The 27020-nt window shown below is 42.0% G+C and overlaps 1 protein-coding gene across 1 annotated transcript; it reads left to right on the forward strand.

The window, feature by feature from the left end:
• The first annotated feature begins 141 nt into the window (after window positions 1-141).
• sertad4 (SERTA domain containing 4) lies at window positions 142-27020 on the forward strand. Its single transcript, XM_036575214.1, has 4 exons — window positions 142-473; window positions 21616-21781; window positions 22884-22999; window positions 23649-27020. Exons 2-4 carry the CDS (start codon window positions 21628-21630, stop codon window positions 24312-24314), a joined length of 936 nt encoding a protein of 311 aa, XP_036431107.1. The 5' UTR covers window positions 142-473; window positions 21616-21627; the 3' UTR covers window positions 24315-27020.

Genomic DNA, 27020 nt, shown 5'->3' on the forward strand with positions numbered 1-27020 from the left:
CTCCTGTTTTTAGCACTGTTGTAATGCTTGGTGTGTGTGTGTGTGTGTGTGAGAGAGAGAGAGAGAGAGAGAGAGAGAGAGAGAGAGAGGAGGGGGGCGTAGCAGACGCGAATCAGAGCAGAGGGAGGGACCAGACACACACACTCACACACACTCAGACTGAGCACTGACTGACCGCGTTTCGCGCGCACCTGAGCAACACAGCGCGCGGGATCACCCCCTCGAGAGCTCCACTCACACACATTCTCACACAGCGCACGCACAGGCGCGCTCTCACACCCTCACGCGCATTCACGCGCGGGTTGCATCATCACTCAGCAGGCAGCAAAATGGTCGCGGACGGGGAGATAAAGCCGTGCTCATTCGCGCGAGGCTGGACTGCGTCGTCACCGTAGGCGCGTGGAAGTGTTTGTGTGCTCGTGCAGGATTTTGTTTACGGCGCTGCAGACAAAACACCTCACTGCACGTTCCAGGTAAGACCGCGCGCGCGTGTATTTCCTTTTTATATGCTTTTTTTTCCTTTCTTGAACGCGCGCGCCTGCCTCGCAGTTACATTCAGAGCTGATGCAACGCGGGCTTTGTTTGTTGTTGCTGTTGTTTGTTTGTTTGTTTGTTTGTTTAGATTTTGCGCGTGCCCTTGCCGAGCCAGACTGCATGCAACCTTATTTTTATCTTTATTATTATTTGTATCTATATTTCTGTCTTCTGCGCGGTTATATTTGCTCCGCTGGTCCAGCAGGGCAGAGCTCGCGCTCTGAAACTGCCCTCGGAGACCTGCACCAGATCCGTAGATCAAATTTGACCGCGCTCGAGCGTGTGTTGGTGGTCATCTGCACTGCATGTTCTCAGCGTTTCTACCGAAATGAAGGTGTTAATAGTGAGTTTGTGCTGCAGTAACAGCCTCGACTCTTCTGGGAAGGCTTTACACTAGATGTTGAACATTGCTGTGAGGATTTGATTGAGCATTAGTGAGGTCAGGTACTGATGTTGGATGGTCAGTTCTGGATCACTCCAACTCATCCCAAAGGTACTGGATGGAGCTCCATCACTCCAGAGAACACAGTTCCACTGCTCCACAGCCCAATGCTGGGGGGCTTTATACCCCTCTAGCCCACGCTTGGCATTGGTGACCTTAGGCTCATGTGCGGCTGGTCTATTCTATTGGTCAGTGCTTTTCTATGGAGATTATACAAGCTGTGAACAACTGTATTCGCTAATCAGCTGCTCTGAAAACACACCTTATAATAGAAGTCAGTGGGCAGACGTGACGCGGTTGAGCCGTTTTCACAGTAGCTGTAAAATGTGACGTCTGCCTATTTTGGAGCTCTGCTTATAATAGTTGTTGTGCTTTCTGTACCATAAACAGTCATAACTCATTTCCACATCACCATTTTCCAGCTGAATTAACAGACTGTGCCTTTAAGGCTGTAACTGAGCTCTCTTCTGATTGGCTGTCCTGTTTTGTGCCTCATTCAAAAACCCAGCCTGGGCTAAATCCTCTGTGTGGCTTAGGCATGAAGTTTATCAGATACAAACTGCTGTACGCTCTTAGAAAGATGGTTCTTCAGGGTTTTTAGTAAAGACAATGGTCCTGTGTAGAACCATGAATACTTAAAGAAGAATGTGCATGCATGTATGCGTTCTATGTGTGGTTCTATAAAGAAACATTTTGAAAAGGTTCCATATAGCACTAAATGGGTTCTTCTATTGTTGCAAGCTTGGCATCGTAACAGTAGCAGAACCCTCTTTGGTGCTGTATAGAACCATATACAACACATTCTACATCAGTGAGAACCGTTTCACCATGCAAAGAACCATTTAGGTTCACAAATGGTCATTTGAGTGTTTAGGGTTCTATATAGAATTCTTGCCCATACCAAAGAACTCTTGAAGAACCGTCTTTTCTTAAGCGTGTAGGCTATATGGGCGGGGCTAAACTGCTGTAGGCTGAATGGGTGGGGCTAAACTTCTGCAGGTAGATGGGCGGAGCTAAACTGATGCAGGCTGAGTGGGCGGGGCTAAACTGATGTAGTCTGAGTAGATGGGGCTCTAAACTGCTGTGTGGGCGGGGCTACACTGCTGTAGGCTGAACAGGCAGATATACGTATATGTATGTAAATGTGTTGGTTAGTGACATCACAGAAACACTCGCTATGTCGGAAGGAATCAGCGATATTAAAGCACGTTTGCTGCAGCATCATGGCTTCTTCATGCTCTACCCGACAGCTGTTGAGTTTGGTTGGATGTTGGGCTGCAGAAGTGGCAGATTCCTTCAGTCACTAAGACCCTGTTTAGACCTGGTCACTTTATGCATCTGGAGAAACAGGATTAAATCAGGATTATATCTGGATGAGGCCACATAAAAATGCAAGTGTAAACGCAGCCAAGATGCATGTAAAACAGACACAAATCTGATCACTCAAACCACTTCAGGGGGTGAACTGAGACGCATTTGAGCCACATTGTAGCAGCTTAAACACATCCGTCTCTCCAAGACACATCCAACAACCAAAACTCCTCTCAGTACAACTGAAACTCTTCCCAGTACAACCAAAACTCCTCCCAGTACAACCAAAACTCCTCCAGTACAACCAAAACTCCTCTCAGTACAACTGAAACTCCTCCTAGTACAAACAAAACTCCTCAGGTACAACCAAAACAATCCCAGTACAACCAAACTCCTCCCAGTACAACCAAAACCCTCAGAGTACAAACAAAACCCCTCCCAGCACAACCAAAACTCCTCCCAGTACAACCAAAACTCCTCAGGTACAACCAAAACCCTCAGAGTACAACCGAAACCCCTCCCAGCACAACCAAAACTCCTCAGGTACAACCAAAACCCTCAGAGTACAACCGAAACCCCTCCCAGCACAACCAAAACTCCTCCCAGTACAACCAAAACTCCTCTCGGTACAACTGAAACTCCTCCCAGTACAACCAAAACCCTCAGAGTACAACCAAAACCCCTCCCGGCACAACCAAAACCCTCCCAGTACAACCAAAACTCCTCCCTGTACATCTGAAACCCCCTCCCAGTACAAGCAAAACTTGTCGCAGTACAACCAAAATTCATCCCAGTACAACAGAAACTCCTGCCCGTGCAGGACATCACTGGGCGCATGATTTGTGTCTGTGAGGAAGAGAATCATGGAGGACTCATGTTTGGTGAAGCGACTATGCAGAACAAACTACAGACGACTTAATAAACAGTTGGTAACTGGTTGCCATGTAACGAGCGGATTTGCATATTCTGTCTCACACAGCAATCAGACTTCAGTCCGACTAACCGGAGACACATTTGACCACCGAGTGTAAATGCATGTGGCTAAAATCTAATCAGGATACAATCCAGTTACTGGACACAGGAAGTGACCAGGTGTAAACAGGGTCTTACAGGCTCTGAGTGCACGGCTGGAGCCAATCAGACGCAGGAGTGACATCACAGCTGTCTCACTGGATGGGGGGGGGGTGAAAGAAACGAGAAAACACTGAGATTATCTCTATCCCTCTCTCTCTCTCTCTCTCTCTCTCTCTCTCTCTCTCCCTTAATCTCTTTCTTTTCCTCTCTTTTTTCCCTTCCTCTCTCTTGCTTTTGTTCTTTCTCTCTTCTTCTCTTTCCTGTTTCTTTCTTTTCTATCTCTTTTTCTTTTTTTTCCTCTTTTTCCTTCATCTATCCCCTCTCTCCTTATCTGTTTCTCTCTCTCTGCCTTTCTTCTTCCTTTCCCTCTCTTTTTCCCTCTCTCTCCTGTCTCTCTTTTTACATCCTCTCACTAGCTCTTGTTCTCTCTTCCTCTCTCTCTTTTCTTTTCTCTTTCTCCCCACCTCTTTCTCTCTTCTCTCCTTCCCTCTCTTTCCCCTCTATTTGTCTCTTTCTCTCGTTCTCTCTCTCTGTCTCTCTACCTTTTACCTCTTTTTGTTTCTCTCCTCCTCTGTCTCTTTTTTTCCCTTTCTCTTTCTCCCTGCCTCCCTCTCTCTGTTTTTCGCTCTCCTCGCTTTCTTTCTTTCCCTCTCTCTCCCCTCTATATGTCCCTTTCTTTCCCTGCCTTTCTCTCCGTCTCTCTCTCTCTGTGGCAGCTGTTCTTCGTGCCCGCGGGCAGTTCGAGGGTATCCCCCCCCACCGAGATCGCTGTGCCACTTTTCTGTGTCTTTGGCACAGCGCCATGCATTGATCCCGCTCGCTCTCACCGCAGAGAGCACAAAGGAAAGCCCACACACACTCGTTTACCACTCATCATCGCTCCATTCCCGTCTAAACGAGCGTCCGGCTGAGTGCCAGCTTCTCTGCTGCTCTCCAATACGCAAGAAGCTCGAGAGGAGCTCCCACGTTAGCGTTAACGCTAGCGTTAGCACACACCAGACCTGACGATCTACCATTTACCAGATAAAATAGATCAACATCAAAGCCGCCGTTCAAATAAAACTGTTTTTAATTAGTTCATACAGTTTTCCCCTCACATGTAAATCAGCCCAGACATGTTTGGTGTCTAAAGTTAGCATCTTTAGTTTTAGCACTGTAGCTATGAGGCTAATGTAACACGTAATGAATGCTTATGTACACCAGTTAGCATAGTGCCTAAACCATCACACTCTCGCCTTAAAGCGTGTGGAGGTGTTCAGTATAATAGACTTGATTATGTGGTTTCTGACACTGTATGATCCACTGAGTGTGTTTACATTCACTTAGTAATCTGATAACTGCAGAAAATCAGATTATGTCAGTAACTGGTTTGGCGTGTTTACACTTAAAATCTGATTGTGTCAGTAACTGGTTCAGTGTGTTTACACTTAATAATCCGATAATGAGTGAACATAATGATAACTGCAGAATATCAGATTTTGTCAGTAACTGGTTTGGCGGGTTTACACTTAGTAATCCGATAACTGCAGAAAATCAGATTGTGTCAGTAACTGGTTCGGTGTGTTTACACTTAATCTGATAACTGCAGAAAATCGGATTATGTCTGTAACTTGTTCACTTGGTTTACACTTAATCTGATAACTGCAGAAAATCGGATTATGTCTGTAACTTGTTCACTTGGTTTACACTTAATCTGATAACTGCAGAAAATCAGATGGTGTCAGTAACTGGTTGGTGTGTTTACACTTAATCTGATAACTGCAGAAAATCAGATTATGTCTAACTTGTTCACTTGGTTTACACTTAATCTGATAACTGCAGAAAATCAGATTATGTCTGTAACTTGTTCACTTGGTTTACACTTAATCTGATAACTGCAGAAAATCGGATTATGTCTGTAACTTGTTCACTTGGTTTACACTTAATCTGATAACTGCAGAAAATCGGATTATGTCTGTAACTTGTTCACTTGGTTTACACTTAATCTGATAACTGCAGAAAATCGGATTATGTCTGTAACTTGTTCACTTGGTTTACACTTAATCTGATAACTGCAGAAAATCAGATGGTGTCAGTAACTGGTTCGGCGTGTTTACACTTAAAAATCCGAACTGTGTTAGACTGTAAAAACTGGACACACTGCAGATTCATACTGGATGAAAATGTGTTATTTTTATGTACTGTAAAGTATCTGATGAATCAATTCTGCCCAAATCTGTGTGTCTCAGGGTGGACGCTGCGCTCCTCAGCGCAGATTACAGTGTTCAGACACGTTTAATAGCGCTAAAGAAACTGAGTTACGAAAGAGACTATGTGACCACTCTCTCTCTCTCTCTCTCTCTCTCTCTCTCTCTCTCTGTCTCTCTCTGTCTGTCTCTCTCTCTCTCTCTCTCTCTCTCTCTCTCTCTCTCTCTCTCTCTCTCTCTCTCTCTCTCTCCTGACGGCAGCGATGCATCAGTAGCCAAAACATTCCTGCAGCTCTGATGTGGCGCTGTGTGTCAACATGATCATATTACTGCAGTCTGACACACACACACACACACACACACACACACACACACACACATACACACACACTCACACACACACACACACACACACACACACACACACACACACACACACCAGTCCGGTGAGCAACATCACACGCACACCAGGACCAGTCTGAGGGGTGTTGGTCAGGCTGGATATAATTTCCTCTCTCTCTCTCTTTTTCCTCTGTCTCTCTTTTTCCTGTCTTTCTCTTTTTTCCTCTTTCTCTTTTTCTTTTCTTTTATCTCTTTCTCTCTATCTCTTTTTCCTCTTTCCTTCTTTCTTCTCACTCCTTTCTTTTTCTCTCTCTTTTTCCTATCTCTCTCTCTCTTTCTCCTTTTGCTATCTCTCTCTCTTTCTCTTCTTTCTCTTTTTCTTTTCTTTTTTCTCTTTCTATCTCTCTTTTTCTTCTTTCTTCTCTCTCCTTGCTTTCTTTTTCTCTCTCTTTTTCCTATCTCTCTCTCTTTCTCCTTTTGCTATCTCTCTCTCTTTCTCTTCTTTCTCTTTTTCTTTTCTTTTTTCTCTTTCTCTCTATCTCTCTTTTTCTTCTTTACTTCTTTCTTTTCTCTCCTTTCTTTCTGTGTTTTTTTCTCTTTATATGTCTTTTTGTCTGTCTCTTTTCTCTCCCTCCCCTTGTGGTTTTGGCAGGCTCTGAGGGTGTTTCTGGTTTTTATTTTTCTTTCCCTCCCTTTCTCTCTTTCTTTCCCTCGTTTTTCCCCCCCTCTTTCCCCGGGGCTCTGTACGTGTTAGTGAATGGATGGATGTTGTTTCTCCGGCTGGGTGTAGCCACAGATTCCTTTGTATGTCTCACAGACTCTGGCTCTTGACCTATATTAATCCCCTCAGGGACTCATTCACATCTCCAGCGTTCAGGCTTTTAACCCTCACAGCTCACAGCTATCACAGCGCGAACAACAGCTCACTGTCATTTCAGAGGAGCTATTTCTGACTCGTAGCTCATTGAAACGAGTGGAGAAACTGTGTGGAAAGTGCAGATACTAAACTTTCAGTTCAGACCACATTAGTGTCTGTAAGTAGAAGAGGAGATATTTTACTATGATTTGAATTTGATGAACAGTTATTATTGAGTGTTCAGGCAAAAAATATCTTTTACATTTTGGACACAAATCAGAGTGCAGAGTCAAACCTGGAGCGTTAAAAAGTACAAGTTATTCATTTTTCAGGAGGTGTTTCTGAGGAGATTAGATATAAGATAATTCTTGCATTAAGAAGGAGAGGTGTGAGTTGTTTTAACAGCAGGGGGAGCTGCTGACCTCTATCCTTTCGCCCCTCATTGCTCACCAGCAGCTCAACAGCACCAGACTTCACACAGTGAGCCAACACACAGTACGTGTCCTAGTTAATCTGATGACAGAGTTGCATGAAGAAATATTTTATCTGATGTTATTAAACAATCATGAGAAAACACTTTCTTTAACCATTAGAAGTCAAGAGTTGTTACTTTAGTAAGAATTAAAAAATAAATATATATAAAAAAACAGGAGTTTAAAAAAAACTGGATTTGAAAAAATAATTAAAAGCTAAATAAAAAATGTTCCTCCTAACAACCACCTGGAAGAGCTGGTCAACCCCAAAACTGCCCCCCATCAGATAAACAGCACTTAAAGCTTTCATCTCTGAGAGAGAGGAGAAAATCAAGCTGCTTCAGATCTGAAAACATCCACAGGTGTTTCTGTCCATCTTCCACTGTGAGAAGACGACTCAGCGCTGTGGGTCTGAAAGGATGTGTAGCTGATCAAGAAGAACCTCACTGAGAAAAGGAGACGGACACATCAAACAAAGAAGCTGAACGATGGACTGACCACCCCAGAGTCCAGACCTCAACACCACTGAATGTGTTTGATTACTTCAGAAAATGATTAACCAGCTTCTAAGACTGAACTTTGGAGGCGTGTCTGCAGATTCTTTGCTGTGTTCAGACTGAAGGCGAATCGGATTTGTTTCTCAGATCAGATCTTTTGAGTCGACTGTCCGCTCTGCTATATGCAAGTGATCAGGTCAGGATTGTGTGTCCAGACATCACCAGTCTGTCTGCATGGGTTGCCATGGTAACGACACAGGCACCAAAGAAATCAATCTGGATACAATCTGTATGTGACAGAAATCAGATTTGGGCTGACAGTCTGAACAAGACCTTAGGGAAGCTGAAAGTGGGTCTCCTGAAAAGAACGGAAGCTGTAATAAAGGAAAAGAGTTGACAAACTAAACACTGAAGCATCTGATATTATGTTTAATTGCTGAGGCTGTTTAATATTCTGTTAAATATGTTTTGGGGTTTTTTCTGATGCAGAAAAATGAATAACTTGTGCTTAACTTTGGGCAGTTTTGACTGGACATTAAATAAATGAAGGGTGATTTTTGCAGAGTGCTGTAAATATGTAATTACTATTAAATAGTACAGAAAAACAACAATGATAAATCTCACTTTAGGCCTCGTCAGTCGTATCGTTTAAATGTATTAAACACTGTGGTCATTTATTAAATCTGATCAGAGATGTCACTCTGTGACCCTTATTAGTCCCACAACGAGGAAATTTCACCTTCGCATTTTGACCCATCCGTGCAGTGAATCACCACATACACACTAGTGAACACACACACTAGGGGGCAGTGAGCACACTTGCCTGGAGTGGTGGGCAGCCCTATCCACAGAGCCTGGGGAGCAGTTGGGGGTTAGGTGTCTTGCTTCAGTCATGTGCTGTCGGCTCAGGGCGACCTTCCGGTCACAAGGCTGGTTACCTAACCTCCAGCCCATGACTGCCCCCAAATGGTCCGTGGGTGTAATTGTCATCATATGTCGCTGAAAAAGTTTGTTTCCTGTAGAATCTAACTAGAATAACCAAATGTGTCTGTTTTATTTTCTCACTGGGTGATGAAGTTCTCAAAATCAGCTTTTCTTTCCTCAGAACCAAAAATCTCAGTGTGTCTCGGACACTCTTAGAAGAGATGGTTCTTCGAGGGCTCTTTACTAAAGACAGTATTTCTATTCTAAAGAATCATTTGCATGAATAAAGGGTTCTCTGCTGGTGAAATGGTTCTTCAGATTGATGGAGAATGTGTTGTAAATGGTTCTGTATGGAGCCTTTTAAAAAAGGTCAGTGTTACAAGCTGACATTGAAACAGTAGAAGAACCTTTTTTGATGCTGTATAGAACCATACACAACACATTCTCCATCAATCTGAAGAACCATCTGAGCTTGCCAATTGTTCTTTGAGTGTTCGCTGTCTTTACTGTAGGACCCTGAAAGAACCATCTGTTTTAAGAGAGTCGAATTTCCTAATATATTGCTAATATCTGGATTTATGCTGGATTTTTGTTCTCTGTTGTTTTAAAAAAATCTCCATGTCGCCCTGAATGAAAGCTTATGAAAGAATCTCTGCTTGCTTCTATATATTTAGATGGTGGTGTCCATCTGTCTTCTTAATCAGTCACATTTGAAGATAAAATCTTATATTTAAGATAAAATAAAACATAAAGCATAAATGTGCACAGGCTTATTTTTTCCCTCAGTATGTTCAATTTCTGCAAATGAACAGTGTTAAAGTGTGCAGAAGTGTGTCTCTGTAGGTCCAAATGTCCATCAAAGCCTGAAGGTCAGCTTTCTCACTGATGGGCTATTTTTCCCCACTGGTTCACATCTGCAGCACATCTGTGCTTTTCCTGTGGTGGTTTTCGTTCTTCTCTGAGCATCTGGAGGTGCTCATGATGTGGTTTCTTGAGATGAGTCAGCAACGGTCGGAGGATCCTATTTCAGGCCTCACTGCTCCCAGACTGGTCATGCACTGGAGATCAGCTCTGACCCAATCAGAAGCAGACAGAAACCCAAAACTGTCAACCTGAAAGTGCAACAAAAAAAATCATATTCACAGTTTCACTCCATCCCACAAATGCAGTCAGTCAGCCAAGACGTGGTTTGTGTGTGAGAGTTTGCTTCTTTGGCTTTGTAATGGAGCTACAAAGCTAATGTAGCTCATCTGTAAAAGAATTCGCATCATTTAGCCTTTAGCATGGTGCTAACTGCATACTTAAATCATCACATGCTCGCTGAGTTGTTCAGTATCTCATATAGACCTGATTATATGGTTTCTGACACTGTATGACTCACTGATGTCTATAAACATGGACTAAATGCAGGCTTCAAGATGCTGCTACTGTGTTTAGCAATTCTAATGTGCTTTAGTCCACGTTCACCATGCTAAAAGCCAGCTGATGCCAATTCCATTCCTTGCTAGCACTATTAGCATCAGTTAGCATCATTTGTATCACAGCTACCTGTGTCAGAAACCACAAACACAACCTACTTTGTCTTGGGGGGATGAATAAAATGTCTATTTATTCATTTACTAATTAAATTTAGTGTTGTTTGTAGGTGTGCCCAAACTTTTGACTGATTCTGGGTCACTGAGTCCACGTCATTCGCTCAGTGTGTCTCCAGTGACCCCCCCGCCCCACACACACATGTTCAGCCTGCAGTCGCGGTGCCACCCAGCCACGCTGAGCAAATCCACCATCAACTCAACAATCTGTTCTAGATCATTCTCCTCATAATGCTTTCCAGAACAAGAGCCATGATTGTACATTGCATTCCAAAGTTTGCGCACCCCCTGGGCAAGTGACATATTTTATTGATTATTGAAGTGAAAAGAGGTAAACGCATCATCTGAAGAGAACTATTTTAAAAAATAACATCTTTCTGCAAATGTTAATGCACAGGTACTGTCTGATTAACTTAAAATGAAGAAAAAAAGAAATTTAAACTTGCTAAGTCAGTCCCTCCTTTGGCAAATACCACAGATTGCGAAAGCCTTTTGTAGCCAGATAAGAGGTCTTTATGTTCTTGTTTTAGGAATTTTCACCCTTTTTTCCCTCACAGATCGCTTCCTGAGATCTGCCCACAGACATTCAGTGATGCTCTGGACAGTGAGGGCCATTCAAAAGCTTCACGTTTCTTAAAGTAGTTTGTGGTGGATTTTGAGGCTCGTTTTGGATCACTGTCCTGTTGTAGAACCTCTTTCAGCCTCGGTTTCTTGACTGACTGATTTACCTTTGCTTCCAGAATTTACTGATATTTAGTGGAGTCTATTCTTCCATCTACTCGTACAGTGTTTTGTGCTAAGCACTGGCTGCCACACAACCCCAAAGCATAATAGATCATCCCCATGCTTAACAGTCAGCACGAGGTTCCTTTCATCAAATGCTACTTCTTTTTTTCCTCTAAACATACCTTTGGTGATTGTGGCCAAAGTGTTTCATTATTTACTTAAACAGTCCACAGCACTTGTTTTCAAAATGTGTCTAGATGTTATTTTGCATGTTTGTGATGAGGTTGCAGGCAATTTTTCCTTCTGATGACTTCCATGCAGATCATGTTTGTGCACCACCACTCCTGTGTCAGCGTAACCTTCCTGCAGGAGCCTTTGCGTTCATATGGGGGTTTTGCTTTGCATTTCTGGCAGCATATGAGCAGTTTTGAGTTTTCTTGGTTTTTCAGATCTTGCCTTCACTTCCACAGTTCCTCTTAACTGCCATCTCTTAATTACATTTCAGACAGTGGAAACTGTAAGCTGGAAGCTTCTTATAGACTTTCACTGCTTTGTAGGCTTCATTTTCAGCTCCTCAGCCAGCTTCTTAGAGGAGCCCATGGTTGTTGAGTGTTGAGTCACTCTGGAATTGTCATCACCTGAATTTCTAATCACAATTTTGTCCTGCTTAACCAGTTCTAATTAGTCACTTAAGGCCTAACGCGTTAAGTAATTTCTCAGATTTTACAACTTGAGAGGTGTCAAACATGCCACTATTATTATATTGTCTTTTCATTTTTTAATGAATCAAATATAAAATGCAAACATTTGCAGAAAACTGTTATTTTTAACATAGTTTGCTGCAGACGTTCTGTTCTTTTCTTTTCAAAAATCTACAAAATATATCTACATTTTTTGCAGTGTACATGATGTATAGAGATCTAGGATTAGAGTTCCCAAACTTTTCATCCTAAATTGTTTTCCTTGTTGTGCCATGCAGAGATGTGATGTAGGCTGATATGTTTACTGGCATCACATTAGTTTATAAACATTTTCATGCCTTAAATCAAAAATACTATCACAGTAATATTCATTTCATTAATAACTAGAAGGAGAAAGTTTGTGAACAAACTTTAAATTGACTTGACAAAGCCATTGCAATGGAATTATCACGTTGCTGATAAGGTGTTGCTGTTGCTATGGTATCTCAGGTGGTTGCTAAGGTGTTGCTAGGTCACTGTTATGGTATCCCAGGAGGTTACCATAACAGTTGTATCGCAGGTGGTTACTATGGTGTTGCTAGGTCAATATTATGATATCCCAGGTGGTTGGCATAATAGTGGTATCCTAGGTGGTTGCCAAGGTGTTTTTAGGTCACTATTATGAGATTTCAGGTGGTTAGCATAATAATGGTATTCTGGGTGCTTGCTAAGGTGTTTCTAGGTCACTTTTATGGCATCCCAGGTGGTTACCATAATAGTAGTATCCCAGGTGGTTGCCAAGGTGTTTTTAGGTCACTATTATGATATTCCAGGTGGCTACCATAATAGTGGTATCCCAGGTGGTTGCTATGGTGTTTTTAGGTCACTATTATGATATTCCAGGTGGCTACCATAATAGTGGTATCCCAGGTGGTTGCTATGGTGTTGTCAGATCACTATGATTGTATCACTATTGTATCACTATTATTGTATCCCAGCTGGTAATTATAATAGTGGTGTCATTGGTGGTTGCTAAGGTGCTGCTAGATCATTCCTATGTCATCCCAGGTGATTTAAAAGGTGTTGCTAGGCTAATGCTATGATATCCGAGGTGGATGATAAAGTGTTATTGGACCGTTGTTATGGTATCCCCAAACCATGTGTGTGTAGTATGTGATGTGTGTATGTGTGTGTGTGTTGGTAAATATGTGAATGTGTATATAATGTCTTGGAAGGTCAGTGTGCGACATCATCATTTGTGGTAGTTAGAATTGAAATTTCAGCTGCTCATTTCCTAAGACAAAAAATTGTGTTTGGACAAACGCTGTATGAAAACGCGCAGTCGGTCTGAAAGGCACAAGCGACTGTTCCCATATAGGCTCTACAATCCTGGAAAGTTTTGTGGTTCAAGTTAAAAAACTGTGACAAGTGAAGAAAGTACAAAAAGCACGAGAGTAATAAGAAGAAGAAGAGCAGAAAGCCAGCTTAATAATATTATTATGGCCCGGTATCAAACGATCTGCGGCCTGGTACTGGTCCGTGGCCCTGTGGATGGGATCCTCTGGTCTAGGATACCAGCTAATGCGATATGACTACGAAGCAAGCAGGACTTTTTTCAAAAACTTTTAAATTTTATAATTAAGTCAGTTTACCAACAACACAAAACCAGATGACTTTGTCCCAGAATGTGCCGGTGCTGTACGGTTACACCAGCACATTTTCTGGGAAAAGCCCCTGTTTGCTTTGTTTAAAACTGGCACCCAGTGAGAGAGGAAGGCTCATGATTTAATTCGTCGTCGGTGATGATTTCGAGTGTGTGAGTGAGAGGCCAGCTTTTGTGTTAGTTTCACTGCGAGTAGACAAACTGGGCCTTATCTCAGTGGAAAGCTGTAATTGTAGCCTTTGCATGTGGCAGCGATGATTCAGTGAATAATTGTGGGTTTTCTCTCTCAATCTCTGTCTCGCTCTCTCCGTCTGTGTGGACGAACTTCAAAGCCAAAGTCAGATTTCTCGCTGACTCACGTAAGCACACGGCTCTGTGGAGGACTTTTATTTACACGGCAAAGAACCCGAGAACAAAGCTGTGTCGAAACGTATAATTTCATTTGTAATTCCTCCCCATTTCATTCAGCCTGTTATAATCCCAGGTGAGTTGAGACTAGCCATGTTTTCCCATTTCCCAGAGACGGTTGGTGTCAGAAACTGACCTAATCCAGTTAAGCCACGCCCCCTGAGTTGGGCTGAGGGCTGTGATTTGACAGTTCATGATTACCTCATGCTCTGAGTGGAAGTACCAGAGAACTTGTAGAGAGGAGAATTTCCACTCCGTAGTGTCCACCGGGCTTCTCAGACGCTAGAGGGCGCTCCTGAGCAAGTCCAAAATGAATGGGTTAATATGGAGCATTTGAGTAAAATCATAGTTTATAAATGTTGAAACATTTTTAATGTAAAAGAGCAGCATAAAACATTTTAACACTGCTGTTATTTTTTTAAGAGCTTTTAAACTCGAGTTATAGGAGTTTAAAACGGCGCCTCATGCACATTCATGACGTCAGTGAGGGCAAACAGCCAATGAGCTGCTCCGCTCGCCAACGAATCAGCACTCAGTAGTAGCAATGCCTGCCTTCTGCCAACCAAAACCTGTTTGCTGTTGAAAAAGGAAACATACAGGTGAGATTTCTTTGCTTCTTCAGTGAAATCCATCCTTCTACTGTCTAAAACTAAAGGAAAGTTCTGGTTCAGTGATTAGAAACTATTTTAACTTTTCGTTTTTAGCCGTTGAGCTCCATTTACTCCCATTCATTGAGGTCTCGCTCGCTGGCGCCCTCTGCTGTTTAGCAGTCATGTTTTTGATATAACGGGGGACACAGGAAGTGGCCAGGCTCCTCATAAACCGGCTCCGGAAATACAATGAAGAGTCATTTTAGGAAACACAGTCATTTTGCAGGCTTTAACTTTTGCCTCATTGAAAAGTACATATTCACTTCTGATACAAATACAGCATCTAATTACACAGTTATTACTGTTTCTTTGCTCTATTATTTTAAATTAATTGCACAGTTACATGATTAATCACAGTTCTGTTAAGAATTACATTTGCATTCTGTTTACCTTCCGTATCGACAGGTTCGAGTCGGCACCTCGGAGGCTTTCAACACTGACAAAACACCAAAAATGTAAAGAATCTTTTTTTTTTTTGTGAGAAACGAGACACACAACAGGAAAATCAAATTCAAATCATAATAAAATATCTCGTCTTCTACTTACAGACAGAATGGTCTGGACTGGTTCTGTTTTCAGATGAAGAGATCAGATCAGAACCGTGTAAGGAAGGTTGTGCTTTTCAGTTCGGCGCGTGTTCCACACGTCTGTAATGAAAAACAATGTCTTCTGTGTTTTTATGTTTCACGTTTTTCACTGTTGTGACTGCTGTGGGATCTGCTGTGGGATCTGCTGTGGGATCTGCTGTGGGATCTGCTGGGGAGTTCTCCTCTACTTTTGTAATCATCTGCTGTCATTTGTCTTGATGTGACCTGTTTTTCTTACTCTTCAGTTTTTATCCATCACAGATAAAGAGGAGGTCTTATTTAGGAGGTCTCCTTTCTCTAGGAACATTATATCAGGCCGTGGCATATATATGCGTATATGCACCTATATGTAATAATAATAATAATAATAATGATAGTATGTGTCGTGATATATATATATATATATATATATGTATATGTATATATATGTAATAAACTATATGTAATAATATGTCCCATATGTAAGTACAGTTTGTACACACATACATTTTCTAAGCCACTTATCCTTCTGGGTCATGGGGTAATAGTATATATAGTGCTTGCATACATATATATATATATATATGCACACACACACACATATATATATATATATACACATAGATAGATAGATAGATAGATAGATATACCTATAAAAAACACATATGAGTCCAAAGAAAAACATATATAATTACATATGCAAATGACCCATGTATGCATGTAAGTATGTATGTGTAATAATATTAAAATGAAGCTTTTGTAAAAGGCACTTTTACAAGAGTGTTCAGTTGGTCCTTCAGATTAAAACCATTTTTTCGCTGGTTTTATACAACATCAAAAAAATTTTATCCTGAAAAATGTACTAAAACACAGTTTAACTCACCGCTCATTTAATCTGGTACCACAGAGCACAAGTGAAAGCAGAAAATGAGAAAACAAGAAGCTGTAAAAGAGAGTGAGAAAATGTGAGTGAGAAAAAGAGAAAAAAACACTGAGTGAGAAAGTAAAGAGGAAAGACATGAGGGAGAGAAAAGCAGAAAGGTGTGAGGAACAGGAGAGAGAGAAAGAGAGAGACTGCTGATTCTGTTCTGAGAGATGAAAAGGTTCTGGATGTGTTTACATCTCTTCATAACTACAGTAATATACACATATACATGCACATGCAAAAGGACAGATATGATTACTCCACAAGGGGGTGCTAATAGCATTCAAGTAACCTTGGTGTACACGATTGAAAGCAAGATAACCCACACCAACAGGATCTCACAAAGTCTGTGTGAGTCTGTTCTACAGTTTCTCATTAGGCTGAATGAATGACTGACTCTAAATGTAGGTATTGTGATATAAACCGAGTCTGTTCTACAGTTTCTCATTAGGTTGAATGAATAACTGACTCTAAATGTAGGTATTGTGATATAAACCGAGTCTGTTCTACAGTTTCTCATTAGGCTGAATGAATAACCGACTCTAAATGTAGGTATTGTGATATAAACCGAGTCTGTTCTACAGTTTCTCATTAGGCTGAATGAATAACCGACTCTAAATGTAGGTATTGTGATATAAACCGAGTCTGTTCTACAGTTTCTCATTAGGCTGAATGAATAACCGACTCTAAATGTAGGTATTGTGGTATAAACTGACTCTGTTCTACAGTTTCTCATTAGGCTGAATGAATAACCGACTCTAAATGTAGGTATTGTGATATAAACCGAGTCTGTTCTACAGTTTCCCATTAGGCTGAATGAATAACCGACTCTAAATGTAGGTATTGTGATATAAACCGAGTCTGTTCTACAGTTTCCCATTAGGCTGAATGAATAACCGACTCTAAATGTAGGTATTGTGATATAAAAGAGACACAGACAGAAAGAGGAAGAGAGAGAGAGAGAGAGAGAGAGAGGGTAAATACACAATGAAGAAAGTAAAGCTGTAAAAGTCTGTGATTATTACACCCATTAGGGGGTGTAATAACTACATATTTGTCCTTATTCCACCTTTTCTGCTGCTCAGCTGCTTCAGATATGTGAGATGTTCCTCTGGTAGATCTTCCAAAGCCACCCTGGCCACAGATCAGTCCTGTACACTCTCAGCCGCGCCACCCGGTTCCCTCAGCGTCGGATCCTGATATCTGAGTCAGCCGCTGCTGATGTCAATTCAGATGCGGTGTTGATTTAACCTTTAGCGCTGCAGGAAAGAGGAAGCGCTCTGCTGAAGAGCTGTGTTATTGTGTCAGGACTGCAGACAAAGGTTACAATAACTGAGGACATGTAATCCAGAACCAAATCACTGATGGTGGTGGCGCACATATCCATTGACGTATATGAAAGATAAGATTTTCTTAGCTGGGTTTGTTCCAGGCCCGGGCACAGATGTGTTTTATATGGCTGTTCTTTAAAGAGTAACTCCACCCTAAGACCCTATTTTTCATTACCAGCTGAAGTGCACTGCTCTGTAATAATAATATACTCCAGCCCTGCTAAGAATGTGAACACATCTTTCCAAACTGTAAAAATGTTGTTTTTATCGTGGTCAGTTCGCCTCTGCAGCGCCCCCTCTGGTTCAACTCTGCTATAGGCACGGATGACGTGTTTTCATACCTAAGTATGATGACACATCACATTATGCAAATCAGTCAACCAACGTTACTGCCCCCTGATGACGCCCTACTTGTGCTGCGCTCATAAATATGAAAGCATAGGAGCCGAGAACGAGGAGAGAACCACACTCACGCGCTGAGCTAAACACCCCCAGCACCTCCTCACAAAGGCTACATTCACATTACCAGGCTGAAGTGGCACAAATCTGATTTTTTGCCCTAATGGGACTCAGATCTGATGTTTTCAGGGCTGTGTGGACACAAATCTGATCTTTTCAAATCCGACCTGGGCCAGTTTGACTACGTTCACATTGGAAGCCTCGTTGCTCAAATCTGAATTTTTGCTCAAATCCGATCTCTCTGACATGATGGTTCACACTTGTTTAGGTAAGTGACTCTAATTTGTCATTAATGTGACAAACCGGCGTCCTGAAATGACCCTCATGAGCTCATCCTACTCAGTAACGTCACGTGAATGAATCACGTTCATCATCAGCACAAACTAACGAGCAGAACGAGCTTCGCTGAGAAGATCATTAACTCTGATCAGCTCTCAGCTTCATTATTAGAGCGAGACGAAGGAGAAAAAGGTGAGATGAGCTGCTTTTCCACCGTTTACAGGCTTTAACTTCTTTCCGGCGCTGCTGCCATGGTAACGCTGAATGGTGGTCACACGCAGTGGAAAAAAACACATGAATTCCGATCTGAGTGTCACATTAAGGTCGCATGGCCACGAATCGGATACGTATCCAATCTAGGACCGCATATGAAAGTGGCTCAGGTCGGATTTGAAAAGATCAGATTTGTGTCCACACAGCCCTGAAAACATCAGATCTGAGTCACATCTGGGCAAAAAATCGGATTTTGTGCCACTTCAGCCTGGTAATGTGAACGTAGCCTTTCATATGTGGTCCTAGATCAGATGTATTTGATTCGTGGCCATGCAACCTTGATAAGCTCAGACCAGAATTCATGTGTTTTTCTCCACTGCGCTGTGCCATCATTCAGCGTTACCATGGCAGCAGCGCCGAACAGAAGTTAAAGCCTGTAAACGGTGGAAAAGCAGCTCATCTCACCTTTTTCTCCTTCGTCTCGCTCTAATAATGAAGCTGAGAGCTGATCAGAGTTAATGATCTTCTCAGCGAAGCTCGTTCTGCTCGTTAGTTTGTGCTGATGATGAACGTGATTCATTCACGTGACGTTACTGAGTAGGATGAGCTCATGAGGGTCATTTCAGGACGCCGGTTCGTCACATTAATGACAGATTTGAATCACTTACCTAAACGAGTGTGAACCATCATGTCAGAGAGATCGGATTTGAGCAAAAATTCGGATATAGTGAGGCTTGTATTATGAACGTAGCCAAAGTTGTTAGATTAGCACGTTTATTGTTAATGTTTAATGTAAGATTAGGTAACCTGGCGGACCGACTGAGTGAGGATTCTTGCAAGTGCCTTGAGGACAGTCACTTTATTTATTCGGAATTCGGTGCATCTGAAAAATCAGGACTCTGGTTTTATTGAATATGGACCTGCTGAACAAATAATTAGAAGCCAGCTGTCGCGGTTTTAGGGAACGCTCTACCGTTCGGCGCCTCTGCCGCTCACTGCTAATCATGTTCTGGCGCTACGTTGACTCTGGCAGTTTGAGTCAGTGACCCATACTGTTAAGGCTCAAGATGCACTGCCTGATCAGAAGCACCTTCCCTCGTTGAAGCGGGGGATGGTAGTAGAGAGAAATTGTCAACATCGTAAGACTCTCAGTTAAAAAAGTGCCGTTTGATTCTGTCTCTCTCCATATTTTCTGGTAGCTAACGTATGCTAGCTCTAAAAACACAGCAGCCCAGCCCACCCGGTTTCTGTCGCCCCTCCCAGCGGACCCCTCCCATTTTTGAGCATTTTTCAAAGTTGAGCCAGGGATGGAGTTACTCTTTAAAACACGGGATTAGAGCTAGTCAGTGTGTGGACTCATTGCTCTTGGGTGCCCTCTGTGGTGCAGTACAGACCTCCTGTTGAAAAATTCACCAGGGTGAGTTTATATAACAAAAACATGACTGTAAACACAAGAGGGCGCCTGTGAGCGAGTCCTCAATAAATGGGGCGAATACAGTAGCTAGAAACAAACAAACAAAAATAGCCATTCCTGTTAAACATCCCTTCATTTTGGAAGTGTGACGATGTATTCCACTAAAAAAATTAAAGAAAATTACTATCAACATTTTGCCTCCTCTCTTCTGCAAAAAAATAGGACGCTAGCAAAGTAACTGGAGTTCAGAAACGAGTGCATTTTTCTGTGTGAGAATTCATTTTTTTACAAACTAAGCTCCATACAAACCCTTTTATCTTGGACCTGCTCATGAGCGCCCTCTAGTGTCTGACATATCCAGAGGATTTCATCTCCAACTCAGGGACGCGGGATGATTTCTTCATTCTTCAACTGCAGCTGAAACAGAAAAATAACACAAGAGCACAGCTTTAAGTGGATTTAAGCATAGCAAACGCCCGTGTGTCCACTCACTGTCCACTCTATTAGACACTCCTACCTTGTCAGTCCACCTTGTAGATGTAAAGTCAGAGACGATAGCTCATCTGCTGCTGCACAGATTGTGTTGGTCATCCTCTAGTCCTTCATCAGTGGTCACAGGACGCTGGTCACAGGACGCTGCCCACAGGACGCTGTCGGCTGGATGTTGTTGGTTTTCAGTCCGGCAACGACACTGAGGTGTTTAAAACTCCAGCATCACTGCTGTGTCTGATCCACTCAGACCAGCGCAACACACACTAACACACCACCACCACGTCAGTGTTACTGCAGTGCTGAGAATGATCCACCACCCAAATAGTACCTGCTCTGTGGGGGCCCTTGGGGGGTTCTGACCGTTGAAAAACAGGGTAAGAAGGTACAGTGAGTGTAGATACACGGAGGTTGACCTATTGAAGTGGCCAGTCAGTGCATGATAGCTTCTTGGCTAACATCACAGCCGTTTTAGAAACAATCAAAAAAAGAATAAAACTGTGTTTACAGTACGCTGCAGTTGAAACTAGGTTTGATTAATGCTGCTCTTTTTTCTCAAGGCTTTGCCCCACAAAATGCCTGAACACAGGCCTGGTTTGTGTTGTTTACATTAGCAGACATCAGGTATGCTAACTCCAGAGGATGCTAACCACAGCACAGTACAGCGCTCTGTTTGCAGTGATCATGAGGACGTTTGAGGCATCATCATACACAGGCATGCTGCACAGACCAATTACAGCCTTCACCTTACTTTACCAGAGCCGTACTGTGTACTTCAGAAAGTTCTTTGTATGCTAGAACACACTACTGTAGTGCTACTGCTGCGCTCTTCTGGAATAGCTGGCTGGGCTGTTTAACTGCATCTTCCCTCAAACTCAACTGAGAATGCAAAAATTAAGCAAATGCTTTTTTACACCGCTGCAGACCTGCCGTGCCTAATCAGGGCCAAAAACAGAGCAAAGGCTCAAATCTGACATACATAAAAGAGATTTTGTAGCCGTCAGGCAGACGTCAGCAAAAATGCTGATGCTAAAAGAAATTTCAGCCTGCTCTGCTTCACAAACTGCTCTAATTTTTTCCGAAAATATCATATTTTGTTGACATTGCTTTCATCAAAGGTAGATTAGCATTTGTGTAGTTTTTAATAATTGAAAAATATTCTAGTTCTGAAAGAAAACGCACAGATCTAAAGTAATATTGTTTGAAATGTGCACATTTTTATATTATTAATAATCTCAAATTGTATTTTTTTGTGTAGCACCTTGTTAAAGGTTTGCACAGTGATTCACAGAGCGATCAAAAACACAGACAATACATTTAGTAACAAAAAAATGAGTAAAACTGGGGATAAATGGCAATAAATGATAATGGAGCTAACAATTAAAAAGACAGTAAAATTCAGTAAACTGAGGAAAAGGTGACTTTTTTTACAAAACAAAACAAAAAAAAAACGTTATATGTTTAATCCTACATTTAAAACACCTCATTCAGCTCATAGAGATCTTTTTTACAGATGGCTACAGGCTGCAGATGGTTTGATTTCCAATGTTTTTTTAATTGTGTATTGTTTTATGTAAACAGAGAGAAGAAGCGATGACCCTGGTTTTGTCCATGAACCCCTTCTGTGATCATGAGGCTGAAGCCCCGCCCCCAATCTACCAGCCAATCTGGGAGTCAGAACACTGCAGCAAGAGCTGTGTCTCCACCCCCACGCCAACAGGGGGCGACGCCCAGGAGCTCATGGACGGTGAGTGAACTGCAGTGCACGCTTATGAACTCATTTGACCCAGAGATTCTCGAACACAGGCATGTGACACTGGGAACCAAAGTACTGTGGAGATCAGCGTTTACCCTCATCTACCACTCTGAATTCAGTTCATGGAGGACGTGCTAATTAGCTGATGAGCTGGATCAGGGGCCGTATTACAGATCATTCTTAAGTATGAGATCATATCTGCTTTGTTGTCATGGTAACTTCAGTTAAGACTGAATTTAGGACAGAAGCTATTATAGAACAACAGTTCTTAGGTCTATAATCTTATTTCCAGATTAGAAAACGGTTTTACAGAAACATCCTAAGTTTCCAAAATGTCCTAAATATTTTCTTAACTTTAAGATGAACTCCAGAGAGTCTTAACTTCTGTTTAACTGTCTGTTTCTATTGTTTAATGCAGTGACGCAGCTCAGTTCACTATAACTGACATAATGACGCCACATTTATCTACACTGAAAACGCTGCTTTGACTTGTGAGGTTTTCTTTCTATCAGCGGTTTTTAAGATCTCAGACGCTGCAGACTCGATCTCCACCGCCCCTCTGATTACCTTCGTGTGTTAATGTTGATGATGAAATATTACAGTGATGGTGGTGAATAATGAGGAGACGGAGCTGAACGTGTGTCTGTTTATTAGGAGGAGTAACGTTAGCGCGCTCGGCTAAAGCGTTTGGGAAATGGAGACTGAAACTGGGGAGCGGCGACGCTCTGATAAACAGCAGGGGGCGCTAAAACAATATTCTTAACTTTCAGTTTATCGCTTTAGTTTTATTTGACCGTGTTTCCCAAAAAATCCAAAAAAGCCTGAGGATTAAAGCTCCTAAAGCACTGAGTTCCCCTAAAGAACTGCAGTGGAACTTCTTCATTAGAGGAACTGAAGTTTTGCGGTTCTGTTCTGCTCTCAACAGTAAAGCAGAACAGGAGCTGAGCCAGCACAAGAAATGAAACCCAAAAGTACAAATCCCATAAAACTCTACATCCAGCTGTCCATCAGTGGTCCAACAGCTCTGAAGTGTGGATCTGTCTCTGTGTGCTAATCCTTTTTTCTTTCTTATTCTTCTTTTTTTTTGATCTAGAGCCGCCCTGTAGGCGAGTCCCAGATCCTGTGACCATGTCCCGGATCGCTTATTTTAAGAGGAAATACGTGGAGGACGATGATCTTCCGCTTGGCTTCAGGAGTTACTGCCACACTGTGAGTTCGTCAGCAGTGCTAATACTGCCTAAAGACTAAACCAGCATTCAGCAAACCTGACATCACATTATGTACCTGTCAATATTTGTAAGTGATCAGAATGAAAGAAAGAAAGTTTACTGATTCAGCCACATTTACATTTTCATATTTATTCATTTAAAAAATTGGGTTTAAAAAATTACATTTATTTATTTTATTATCTTTAAAAATTTCAGCATGTGCTACAAAAAATTGAAAAATTGAAATTGGTCAAAAGTGGTTTAATTGATTAACAGTCCTACACCACCATTCAGGGACCCATTAACCCCACGTATTCACTTAATTATATATATATATATATATATATATAATATATATATGGCTCTGGGGACCATTTATGTGTGTATGTATGTATTTATTTATTACAAAATTTCATGTTGTATTTTGTAATTTGTATGTAATTATGTAAATTGCGTCTAAAGCTTATATACACCCTGATTTCTACTGCTCCTTTTCAATCATTTAAGGACAAACACCAAATATTTGAAGTGTATTTGTTTACATAAATGAGAAAATAAAAAATATCAGCTCAAAGTGGTTTAAATAATGAATCGTCCGACCTCACTGAGTTCTCCCACTGCTGCTCTGTAATTCCCCTCCCATCCTGCAGGTGTCCCCAGTGTTGGAGGAGCACGCTCACGTCCTTCGTCTCTCTCTGGAGAAGATGCGCTTCATCGACGACCCTGAGGCGTTCCTGCGGCGCTCCGTCCTCATAAACAACCTCCTGCGGCGCCTGCGGACGGAAATCCTGCTCCAGAGGGACTGGCGATTCCCGCCGGGACCTGTCGGCATGGCGACCGCATCCCCGGTCCACCCTCATCCGTCCGCCAGCGTCCCGGCAAACCCGAACCGCAAGAGGCTGCGCGTGCTGAGGGCCGAGGAGGCCGAGTGCGTCCCGGCGTGCTGCTGTTTGTACACGGCTGGACAGTACCTTCAGCTGCCGCTCTGCGTTTATGAGGGCGCGAATTCTAACCTTCAGCCTTCGTCGTCATCATCATCGTCGTCGTCGTCGTCATCCTCCTCCTCCAGTGAGCTTTTGGAGGACGAGCAGGACAGCGACGGAGACGAAGGCCTGGACTCCCTCTGTCCAGGTCTGGACCTTTGCGAAGCTTCGTTTAGGGCAAAGAAAGAGAGGGAAAGAGAGAGAGAGAGGGCCAGGACGCGGGTCAGGGTCAGAGAGGAAGAGGACGGAGCGAGAGGAAGTGAAGTTTATCTTCACTGCACCCCACTGGCGCATAATTTAAAAAAGACAAGAGTTAGAAATAACGTAGCGTGATGAAAAGGTGCGCACTGCAAAAAAAACTCCTGGCATTAATGTTTATTGGCAGATAACAAACAAAGCAAAAATAAACAAATAAACGCCTGAAGGAATAAAAATGGTCTGGGGTAAATTATCCTCTTACCAGACAAGTATATCGTTGTTGTGTCTCCAAACTGATAACTTTACAGGAAAAATGCTCTTAAATTTTATTGTAAATTAATACAGTGAGATTTTAATCTAAATAATTTGGGATTATTTCTTTTGGTCCATTTATGCTGAATTTTTCACATAAAGCGAAGGGCAGCTGGAGTTTTCAAATCCTGTAATAAAAAGACAAAAATATATGCAAGGTTTTGTTCTGGCAGTGACGATGTGGACCACTACTGAATTAGTTCAAACTGCAGGCCCACGGTAAAATAAAATTATTTACAAAAGCAGTGAAGTATTCAGACCTTACATATTTACAGGGATTATGTTCTGATATGTTTAAACCCAATGCATTAATAGAGATAGTAATAAGCTAAACATGTACACAGTCATCATTTATAGGGTTCTTTTTACTGTGCGGAGTCTGTTCTAAACCCTAACCCCCAAATTTACACTTGTGAAAATAATACTCACATTTTTTATTTTTGTTTTTAAAAAAGTGAAGGTGAAAGATTTAGATTTATCATAAGTTCAATTTCAATTTAAAAACTTTATTCAAAAAAAAATTTGATGTGACTACCAAAACACAAAGAGTTTTACTGTGTAGCCTTATTTTAGCCACGCCCCTGCATTTTAGAGCAGGAAGTGAGGCTGCATCCCTGTCCCTCATGGCCAAGATCAGTTAAAATTCCCAAATCCGTTTCAGGTCTGACTTTGAACCAGTTCAGTAGACTCACCCATATACAGTCTATAAGTGGTGAGAGTGACTGTTAGAGCCAGACTGTCAGTTTGGGCAATAAAAGTCAAAACCTGATCAAAAACATGGTAAAAAACACCTGTACGATAACGATTTCTGCTAGAACCCCTGTGTGATTGTAGGAGTAGAATGTTAGCGCTAAGCTATCAGCTATTTACATGTTTTGAAGCTTGTAACGGACATTATCATAGAGCTTGTATATATCAGTTTTACAGTGACTCTCTCAGTAAAAAGCTCTGCTGCCGCTGTTTTCCATTCCTAACAACCAACCGAAACCTTGTTACAGCTCCTATTCACAGTCTGTGACGTATCTAGAACTTCCAGAATACATACACCAAGTGTGCTGATTAATAAATAAACGTTTCGTGGAAATGATTAGGCCGCCTCTGCAGCTCTGAGAGTTCCCCACTTAAACTTATCGCTGAATTTGAGACGCTTCACTTGCTAAGGAGTGATTTTTTTGCAGTGTAAGTTTGGCCGCCAACCTGCTACCAGTCAGATCCGGCACTGGTCTGCGCTCAGAAAGCTTAAAGCAGGAGAAAGAGGGAGGAAAACCAGAGGGTGAGAGAAAGGGAGATGACCCCAATGGATGTTGTGAAAATGGGACACCAGGGGGTGCTCGTTTGGACAGTTGGGGAGGAAATAGCAATTACCTGGTTGCTATGGAAACAGGGTTGGACATGTTGCTGTGGAATGAACCGACAATGGCTGGATGGACCAACCGTGGCTGACCATTAGACAAGAAAAGGAATGGTCTCCCAGTGACCATGAATGCAGTCCACGTGTTTATCGTACAGGGTGTGACCTCTAGTCATTTAATGACTTCAGTCCGGTCTTTTATTTTTCTGCGGGACTTTAAACGAACACATACAAGAAAATCCAAGTTTTAAGGTTTATTGCAAAGAGCTCTTACTGAACTAAAGGAATAGTTTGACGAAAAAACTACGTTGAGTCTCACTTCCTCCCCCTGCACTGCTGCACTTACAAACAAAAAGCTTTAGTTAGCTACAAACTTAAAAAGATGGTTCTCCAAAGGTTCTTTAGTAAAGGCAATGACTCCATTTAGAACCGTTGACTCTATGTAAAATCATTGCATGCTTAAATCACTATTTTACTAGTTGTGGGCTGGAGGTTAGGGAACCAGCCTTGATCCCCTGAGACGACAGTACGTGACTGAAGTGCCCTTGAGCAAGACACCTAACCCCCAACTGCTCCCCGGGCGCTCCGGATAGGGCTGCCCACCACTCCGGGGAAAGTGTGCTCACTGCCCCCTAGTGTGTATGTTCACTAGTGTGTATGTGGTGTTTCACTGCATGGATGGTTCAAAATGCAGAGGTGAAATTTCCCCGTTGTGGGACTAATAAGGGTCACTTAATCTTAATTAATCTTAATTTGCATAGTCAAATTATTATTCAGATTGATGGAGAATATATAGCACCAAAAAGGGTTCTGCTACTGCGATGATGTCAATCTTGTAACAATAGCAGAACCATTTTAGGTACTATGTAGAACCATTTTCAAAAAGGTGCTATACAGAACCATATACAACACATTCTCCATCAATTGAAGAACAAATTCTAAATAGAACCTTTGCCTTTACCAAACAACCCTTAAAGAACCATCTTTTTTAAATGTGTGGCTAAGATAAAATATTCACATTCTGCTGTTAGCCTCACGTTATTATTTTCTTCTATTGGTTCTATATAGCACCGCAAAGGGTTCTTCTATTGTTAGAACCCTTAATGTTATGTAGAACCATTTTCAAAAATGTGCTATATAGAACCATATACAACACATTCTCTATCAGTCTGAAGAAC

This window comes from Colossoma macropomum, unplaced genomic scaffold (assembly GCF_904425465.1).
Source record: "Colossoma macropomum unplaced genomic scaffold, Colossoma_macropomum, whole genome shotgun sequence".
NCBI classification, from domain to species: domain Eukaryota; kingdom Metazoa; phylum Chordata; class Actinopteri; order Characiformes; family Serrasalmidae; genus Colossoma; species Colossoma macropomum.